Raw genomic sequence first — 9,961 nt, 5'->3', positions numbered from 1 at the left:
CACATCCTCGCCAGCATCTAGAGTCCTCTGATTTGCTCATTTTAGCCACTCTTACTGGTGTGAGGTGGTGTCTCGGTGTGGTTTTGATTTGCATTTCCCTGATGAGGAGGGATGCTGAGCATCGCCGAAACATCATTTCTAACACAATACTTAAATCACTTTGTATCTAGTTGAAATAAAAGTATGGTTAGTGAAAGTTAAAAGTTTCTTCAGGAGTATTCTGTCCTCTGACATCATCATTTGAATAGTCTAGTTTCCAAAGAGCTTTTTCCATACATGATTTCATCTAATCCCTCCCGCAGGTACCCAAATACATCCTATTCCCATTTTTAAAGAAAAGAAAAGCAAGCTGAGCATTGGTCCTGAAACCAAGTTCCACACTGTCCCCATTTAACTGAAAAGGGACAGAATGAGGAGAAAATCCTTGGAAGCAAGTCATGTTTTAAATATTAAAACATGTGGATTGTGTTTCATAGGCTTTCAATAAATTAGAAGGGAGATGCTTTTAATCCCTGTGTATTCATTCTGAAATAATTATAATTAAAAACCATATTCATCTATTTATTCAAGACTTTATTAAGTGCTTACCATATGCACAATCCTGTGCAAAATATTAAAGGAATACAAAATGAATTTTAAAATGGTGCCAACTCTCAAAGAGTTTACAATCTAATTATAGTGACAAATAGTTTTGACACAAATGGTAGGAAAGGGATTACAAGTAAACATGTGCCCTTGAGAAAAATCACCTTATTTCTTACTTGAAAGTATAGATTTCCAGTTGTGAAACATTGCTATTCTATACATCTATATTAGTTCATGTTTTTAAAACAATTTTTTTAATGTTCATTTTTGAGAGAGAGAGACAGATAGACAGAGCATGAGTGGGGGAAGGAAGGCAGAGAGAGGGAGACAGAGAATCTGAACTAGGCTCTAGGCTTGAAGCTGTCAGCGTAAAGCCAGACACAGGGCTTGAACTCACAGACTGCAAGATCATGACCTGAGCCAAAGTTGGAAGCTTTACCCACTGAGCCACCCAGGAGCCCCTAGTTCATTCTCTTTAAAGAAGGCTGTTTTACAAAAGAAAATGTCTTATCCTATCACATATTTATGTCTGGTTTTGAATTTTTAAAACAAAAATTTGCTTAAAGAGGAAAAATGATAGATTCATAAAATCAAATTACCATAATTCAGAGAAACACAAAATATGACTGCAATAGTGTATGAAAATTTGAGCACAACTGGGTCACATATTAAAGAGTTAAATCTGGGGGTACTTGGGTGGCTTAGTCAGTGGGGTGTCCAACTTTGGCTCAGGTCATGATCTCAAGGTTCGTGAGTTCAAGTCCCGCACCTGGCTCGCTGCTGTCAGCACAAAACCCACTTCAGATCTTCTGTCCCCATTTCTCTGCCTCTACCCTACTTGTGCTCTCTCAAAAATAAATAAAATATTTAAAAAATTATTTTTTAAATAAAATAAAAAAGAGTTAAATCTGAATTTCTTTGGAGATTTGCTTTAGACAAGTTACTATGTACAATTTCATTATATACACAAGAGTGTTGATATTTACCTTCAATTAAGATTATAACTCAGTCGCTTATAATCATTTCCATCATAATACACAGAATTTTAAAAATACCTGGTATAAAAACGTTTCCAATAATTTACATATCAAAAATAACTTGGAATAAGACTAGGGATAAAAAGAAAAAGTAATGAGGGTATGGATAATTTAACAGCAAACTCTCAGTGCAGAAATGTACGCAAATTTGTAACTATTTTTTCTGTATTTTATTACTTTTTAAAAAGTGGCTCAGATAAGAAACTTAAAATACCCAGTAAAACAAGTGTGAGGATTCATTTTGTGAGATGTATTGCAGAGGAAAAGAATGGGCAAATAGTATAATTTTAAGATTTTTATTGATTCAGCCCTCCCAGAAAAATATTTTCAAATCATCAAAAGCAAATACTTCTCTCTGCTCTCAATGCTAAGCCACTTTTTTCCACCCCAAATAAGGAAGTAACATATATTTTTATAACTAATCAGTTTGTGACAACTGTGATTCTCAAGTGCTTTTTAAAAATATAAGATCAAAGTCACACACAGACTATATGTAGCAATTTAAAAAACTGACTAGCCAAAGCCTTACTCTAACTGACCCAACGACCATTCATTTGGCTGGATTCGGCCTTTGTAGACTACATATGACTTTGCTCAAGAGCCCTGTAGACACTGCAGGGTTCGCGCTGCTGTTCTGAACAGCATGAACACGGATGCTAATGCCCAAGGCTGCGGTCACCTGCAGGGGCTCAGATAGGAGACCCTGCGGATTCCATGTTACTCTTTAACAGATTTCTCGTCTCCACTCTCTTCATCAGCTTCCTCTTTTTCCTTGTAAGAATCCTGGCTGTTGGTATCAATAAAACAATTTTCTTCCCCATTCTCTCTTTCTTCTATTTTTTCTTCTTCATTAAGGCTGAAGGAAGAAATTTATCAATCTTTCACAGGAAAAATGATTTGGTTTAAAGGTCAACAAACCCTTTGCAATGTGTACCAAGTAGTCAGTCTTCCTTAACTGTACGAACTCTGATTTATCAAGAAAACTCTATAAAAGTGCCAATTGGAAACTGATTTATTTCAAACCTTGACTGACTCTCAAAACTCCATTTGAAAGCATGTTAACTATTTTCATCATTTATTTCTATTAGAATTTAAATGTTCCTGCTTTAAAAACAAGATACCTCATCACTATATAATGTTTTGAATGTGCCAAGCATTAAAATACCAATGTTTTACAACAGTTCACGTGTATTTTGTTAGGTTAAAAGATCTTTTAAAAATACAGAACAGTTTTATGCTTTCCAGTAGGTAAGAACTTTTCTCAAAGGTAAACCATTTAGTCATCTTATATATGTTACCTTTCTTTTTCTTCAATGAAACTTTTCATCTCTTGATTGATGAAGTACTCAAATATTTTTCCACTTTGGCCTTTCTTTGAAACAAACTCATCAGATAGTCCTAGTGCTTTTAGGGTGTTAGAGTAATGCTTTTCTGCTGCCATTCTTGCATTTTTCTACAGGAAAGACAAACCTTTTTAGATGAGAACAAAAGACTTTAAATTTCCATTAAAAATGTATGGGTTAAAACTCCAGTGAAAATTAAATTCAATAATCACAGTTGGCTGAAAACAGGCAGACTCTCTGACCAGCAAACCCACTCGCAGGCATATACCCAGAGAAGGTCCTACAGGTGTGCCTGAGAAGACATGTACAGAAAAGTTCCGGATAATACAGTTTGTAAACAACCCCGAACTGGAAACAACCCAAATACCTATCAATAATAGGATGGTTAAATAGTGGTCTATTTATACAACAGAGTAAAATAAAGCAATGATGATGAGTGAACTCTAGTTGTCGATGATAACATGGATGGATCTCACAAATATAATACTAAGCAAAAGAAGCAAACCACTAGAGAATACATACAGAATGTATGATTCATTTATATAAAGTCCCCAAACAGACAAAACTAGACTATATTGTGTAGGGATAGGTACAGAGCTACATAGGAGGGTAAAACTGCAAAACAAACAAACAAACAAACAAAAACAAAACAAACAGAACAGTAATGACCAAAAAAACCAGAAGTTATCTCAGAAGTTGAGAATGGTGGTTACCTCCAGGGGAAAGGGGTGGGGAGGTTCGATCTGGGAAGGGCACCCAGGGTTTCTGAGGTGCTGGCAATGTTCTATTTGTTAACCTGGGTGGTAGCCACATGAGTTTTGACCTATGGTTATTCTTTACACTATACCTGTTTTATATACTTTTTAAAAATATGCTTTTATGGCTGTTCAAGGATATCTGGAAGAAATCAGGAAGAAAAGAAGTTTGTGAGTTGTCAGGGGGTTCTTTTATGTTCCTCCTATAATTTTTACTCTTTACGTACAATTTTTACTCTTTACACCACATCTCTAAAGATGATAAAATCATCACTGTTGTCTTTACTCCAAAGAAAGCAATGGATACACTAAGAAGAACAAGAATTCTGAACTGGGTTCAAATTTCCAGAATGTTGTTTCCTGGCTTTGGGACCTGTGATGACCCTCTCACACCTGAAGCAAGTCAGGAGTCATCACAGTTCCTGAGACCACAGGCTTTCCAGGGTCACAAGATGACTGGGGTTCATGCTAGTGCCTCAGCTTTAGTCAATTTTTACCTCCTATGAGTGGATATGAACTAGTATAGGGCCAAGAATTGCCATCTGGGGGTGCCTGGGTAATTCAGTAGGTTAAACATCCGATACAAAGACAATGAGTGGTAGAACCAAGTGTCCTGACCAGTTCCTGGGTCTGTCCTACTATCCCATGCTGCTTTCTCTAAGTAGTACTGGTCATCCTGGAGTTTGAAGGTGGCTTAAACCTGACTTCAGTAATGCAGGGGTCAGATACTGATTTGCCTAACCTAAGGACTCCAGCATAAGGAGGGAACATGGCATCTGGTGTTTCGTGGGAGAAACAAAAGTAGCAAAGACCAATTACAATGGACAAACTACCACCAGTGATTTCCTGATGCTCTGGAAAACTGAAAAAGCACTGCTAATTGCACTCACTATGAATAACAACAATTTTTAGAAAAGTAAATAAAAATGCATCCAGAGGCTATGAATATCAACAGACAACCCTTGAGGAACTGAAAGTCATGGCAAAGTGAGAAGATAAGAACTAGTCTCAGACTGTAAAGTAGAATAAAGAAACCCCAAACCTAACCCTAAATTCATTAGGAACAGTATATGCTGATTTAAACAAATTAAATATAGAAGAGAGTAAAATGATAGTAAAGTTAATACTCATAAGTCTTCATTTGAATTTGGTTTAGAATTTAACATCTACTCAATTAATAAACCCTGTGATTTCCAAGAAACAAGACAACACGCAAGACAACACAGTTTGTTCTGTATTGGATCATAGGCTTACTTTCCTAGAGAACAACTCAAGAGCAGCAAGACCACAACTGATGCTAATAAGTGGACAATGCATAAAGTTGTGAGTTAATGAAATAACAGCTGTTAATTAGCAGCAATAGTCACAGCAAAACAGACTGCAAGAAAAAAATTGTACTAATTTATGTTAACAAAACCAAAGCAATGGTGAGTCACTGCCCGTCACTCTATATATAGAATTAATTACCTTTTAATATTGTATATCACGGCAAATAGTGTATAATTAAAGTTTATTTATTTATTTTGAGAGAGAGAGAGAGAGAGAGAGGGAGAGAGCGAGCAGGGGAGCAGAAACAGAGGGAAAGAGAGAGACTCCAAGCAAGCTCCATACTGCCAGTGTAGAGCCCAACGCAGGGCTCAAACTCATGAACCATGAGATCATGATCTGAATTGAAACCAAGAGTTGGACACTTAACTGACTGAGCCACTCAGGTACTTCTACTGTATAATTATTCTTAATTGAAATAAACATTTCTTCTTTGCATTTCACCACACAAAAGAATTGTACAGACTATGAAATAAAAGGAACAATTAAAATAACTGTACAATTATTTTATTTTACTACCAAATACTGCAAAAAAATTAGTGTTTTCTCTTCAGGAAACCAAAATAACATGCAATGATGAGTTTGTCTATAAATCAGTGTCCTCATTTGAAGGAGGAAAAGTACTTACTTCTCATAACCATAAGTTTCATTTACAGTAATGATGTCATTTATTTAATTATTGAATACTTATTTTGTAACAAGTCCTCATGGGAGGTAGAGGGTACGGAGACAGAAAAGTTTTTTGGGCAGGGTAACAGCGTATGTGAGGGCCAGAAGTGACAGAAGTAGAAGCAGCTATGAAACTGACCTATGTTTTCAACATTTAAAACTTCTTTATGGGTTTAATTTCACATGCGCTACTTATTTTGCCTCATTGTCTCTGTGCTTAGGAACTGGGAATTGACAGCATGGCAAAACTGCTTACTCACGCTGAGACTCATCACTAGTAGGGCAGGGCAGTGCTCTCAGCCTGGGCTAATCCTAGACAAGAATGAGAAGTCATCATCGGGCTAATTTGATCATAACGGTTCAGTTTGGGCTCAAAAAATGTTTATTAACATCTCCACTGTACCAGATGTTCTCCTAGGTGCTAGGTACTGGGCATACAAAGATGTGATCACAACCTTCAAAAGTAACTAGCTAGAGGGGAAGAGAGATCTTGAAACAGTTAATACCCACACGATATAGCAGGAACAAAGACAGAGGTATGCTGAGGTAATAAAAAACACAGAGGAAAGGGTCCCCAATCCAACCTGGGAAACAATGCAAGAAGTGATTTTATAGGAAAATTTGAAAGATTAGGAGGAAAAATAGGAAAAGGCTCGAAGAGTGTTCAGAAAAAGCATCAATAAAGATTTCAAGTTTGAAACTAGTGGACTGATGTGATCTGAAGGAAAGTTTCTGAAAGAAACTAGTAGTCTGGTATGGTGGGGGCTGGAGGGATGCTGTGGTAGACAATGTAGTAGATCAGAATGTAGAGGACCTATACATGCTAAGGCTCAGGCTGTTATCTTCTGGGAGAAAGCAGGACACCTTAGTGTTAAGTGTTTGGAAGGATTGACTTGGGTCCAATCCTAATTCCATTGAGTTTGAGCCCCACATCAGGTTCTGTGCTGACAATGCAGAGCCTGCTTTGGATCCCTGGTCTCCCTCTCTCTCTGTCCCTCCCTTGCTTGCACTCTCGAAAGAAAGAAAGAGAGAAAGAGAGAAACAGAGAAAGAGAGAGAGAGAGAGAGAGAGAGAGAAAGAAAGAAAGAAAGAAAGAAAGAAAGAAAGAAAGAAAGAAAGAAAGACAGACAGACAGACCCACTTTGTAGTAATGTTTGAAGAAGTCAGTGACAAGATTTCTTCTTTTATAATTTTTTAAGTTTATTATTTTGAGAGGGAGAGAGGGCACAAACAGGGGAGGGTCAGAGAGAGAGGGAGAGAGAGAATCCCAAGCAGGCTCCACAATCCCGCAAGGCTCAAACTCACAAATCGGGAGAACGTGACCCGAGCTAAAAACCAAGTGTCAGCCACTTAACTGACTGAACCACCCAGGTGCTCCAAGATCTCTTGATACCACTCACTGAAAATGAGAATGAGTGGAATCAGTGAAAATGGATGACTGTCATTGTTTTCAGAAGTTATTTACTACGTATTCAGGGTTAAGATTTGGCAAGGGAGCGGGAATGGTAAAGTGAAGATATAATGCGTGGCTTTGCAAAGAGCAAAGGAGGAAAATGAGTCAAATATTACAATAACTCAGAGAGGAGATGACGGAGATTTTACCAAGCATTTCACCAGTGGGAATGGAGAAAGGAAGGTCCAAGTTTTATTTAGGAAGAAAACTTGCCATGTCTCTTAGTAGCAACTGAAAGAGGGAGGAAAAGTGGTTCTCAATCACCAAAACTGTGGTCCAACAAAAATAGGAAATCAAAGAGGAAGACCCTAATTTCGGCAAGATGAATGTAAGATGCCCATGGGAAAGCTGTATAGATAGATCTGCCAGACAAACAGACATAAAACCTGCAGCTAGGAACTAGAAATAACTACTTTAGGAGCTCAAAGTCAATCACTTTATGCTAAATAGAACAGCTTATGATGATTTTTCCAAGTTGACACTGAAATATTAAGAAGAGAAACCCACCCCTTAAAATGAAAAGCATTACATAAAATTATATCCAAATCTGTAAGTAAAGGGTTCCCATAACTTTGGGAGAGTGTAATACATAAATTCACTTACAATATATGTCTCTGTCCTCAGTGAATCACTGAAAAGAACTATCCTATAATGCTGGCAGGAAGCTCCAAATGTAACAAGTTGAAATTCAAAACACAACACCTGTAACCTCCAGTGATTCTATTGTTTAGCTATGTCACTCATAAGAACACCTCCCTTTTGAGTACAAAGGACAAGAGGATGTGAAACTGACAAATATCTCTTAGGGGAAGATTGTAAAACTGAGTATAAATTTAGTAAAATCAGGATTCACTGTTCATAGGATCTAATTATTTTCCAATGAAAAGCAAGTCCTTTCAGTAACTGTAGATAAGAAAGAAAATTATTGATTCACTTAAGAAATCAATCAGCAAAATGAAAAGGTAACATACTGAATGGAGAAAATATGTGCAGATCATTTATCTGATGGGGGTTAATATCAAAAATATATAAAGAACTCATACAAGTCAACAGCAAAAAAACCAAATAGTCCAATTTAAAACGGGCAAAGGATCTGAATATTTTTCCAAATAAGATATTCAAATAGCCAACAGGTACATGAAAAGGTGCTCAACATCACTAGTCATCAGGGAAATGTTAATCAAAACTGCATGAGATACTACCTCACACTTGTTACAATGGCTATTATCAAAAAGACAAGAGATAACAAATGCTAGTGAGGATGTAGAGGAAAGGGAACCCTTGTGTACTACTGGAAGGAATGTAAATGGAAAAACAGTACAGAGTTTCTTCAAAAATATTAAAAATAGAAATACAAGGGGCACCTGGATGGCTCAGCTGGCTGGATGTCCAACTCTTGATTTTGGCTAAGGTCACGTCAGGTTCTGCACTGATCATGCGGAGCTTGCTTGGGATTCACTGTCTTCCTCTCTCTCTGCCCCTCCCTTGCTCTCTTTCACCCTCTCAAAAATAAACAAACATTAAAATAAATAAACAAAATAGAAATAGAAATATGATAGAATCCAGCAATATTCAACTTCTGGGTATTTACTTGAAGGAAACAAAATCACTACGTTGAAGAGATTATCTGCACCCCCACATTCAATGCAGCATCATTTACAATAGCCAAGATATGGAAACAAAATAAGTGTCCATCAAATGATTAATGGATAAAGAAAATGTGGTATATGTGCAGTAGAATACTATTCAGGCATAAGAAAGGGAAATCCTGTCATATGCAATAATATAGATGAACTTTCAGGACTTTATGCTAAGTGAAATAAATCAGGGGAAGACAAATACTGTCTGGTTTCACTATATGTAGACTCTAAAAGCAAAAACAGAAGAAACTCCTCTAGAAAAACAGATCAGAGGGGCACCTGGGTGGCTCAGTAGGTTAAGCGTCTGACTTCAGCTCAGGTCATGATCTCACGGTTTGTGGATTCAAGCTCCACGTCAGGCTCTGTGCTGACAGCCAGCTCAGAGCCTGGAGCCTGTTTCAGATTCTGTGTCTCCCTCTCTCTCTGACCCTCCCCTGTTCATGCACTCTCTCTCTCAGGAATAAATTAAAAAGACATTAAAAAAATTAAAAAAGAAAAGAAAAGAAAAACAGATCAGATTTGTGGTTACCAGGGGAGTTGTATGAAAGTGGTTAAAGGTATAAGCCTCCAGTTACAAGATAAATAAGTACTGGGAATGTGATGTACAACATGATGGCTCTAGTTAATACCACTGGATGGTATATTTGAAAGATGCTAAGAGGGGCGCCTGGGTGGCTCAATTGGTTAAGCTTCCAACTTCGGCTCAGGTCATGATCTCGCAGTTTGAGTTCGAGCCCTGCATCAGGCTCTCTGCTGTCATCACAGAGCCCACTTTGGATCCTCTGTTGCCCTCTCTCTCAGCCCCTCCCCTGCTCACAAGCTCTCTTACTCTCTCTCTCTCTCAAAAATAAACTTAAAAGAATAAAATATATTATTTAAATAAAGAAGCTGCTGAGAGAGTAAACCCTAAAAGTTTGGTAACTATATAAGGTAATGGTTATTAAATAAACTTAAGGTGGTAATCATTTTGCAATATATGTATATCAAGTCACTATGCGGTACACCTTAAGTTTATATAGTGCTCTAAGTCAATTATATCTCAATGAAACTGAAAAAAAAAACCTGGCAGAAATAAATCTGATTCCATTAGCGTTTTGTTTTATTTTTTAATTCTTCAAAGACTTACAAACCATATCATGAAGACTCACCTTAA

At 37.2% G+C, this 9,961-nt stretch overlaps 1 protein-coding gene across 2 annotated transcripts in view; it reads right to left on the bottom strand.

The window, feature by feature from the left end:
- Nucleotides 1–1,902: 1,902 nt before the first annotated feature.
- FAM161A (FAM161 centrosomal protein A) overlaps nucleotides 1,903–9,961 on the bottom strand; it is a 24,208-nt gene continuing 16,149 nt past the window's right edge. For both annotated transcript variants that reach the window (XM_077766449.1, XM_077766450.1), the window contains 2 exons: nucleotides 2,921–3,075; nucleotides 1,903–2,478 (listed from right to left, as the gene is read on the bottom strand). In XM_077766449.1, coding sequence (XP_077622575.1) covers nucleotides 2,340–2,478; nucleotides 2,921–3,075 — 294 coding nt within the window. In that variant the 3' untranslated portion in view covers nucleotides 1,903–2,339. The remainder of the gene's footprint in view (nucleotides 2,479–2,920; nucleotides 3,076–9,961) is intronic.

The sequence above is a fragment of the Crocuta crocuta genome, unplaced genomic scaffold, assembly GCF_008692635.1.
Source record: "Crocuta crocuta isolate KB4526 unplaced genomic scaffold, BGI_CrCroc_1.0 scaffold113, whole genome shotgun sequence".
Taxonomy (NCBI): Eukaryota; Metazoa; Chordata; class Mammalia; order Carnivora; family Hyaenidae; genus Crocuta; species Crocuta crocuta.
The sequence above is the reverse complement of the archived record's forward strand: the minus strand, read 5'-3'. Positions and strand labels throughout refer to the sequence as shown.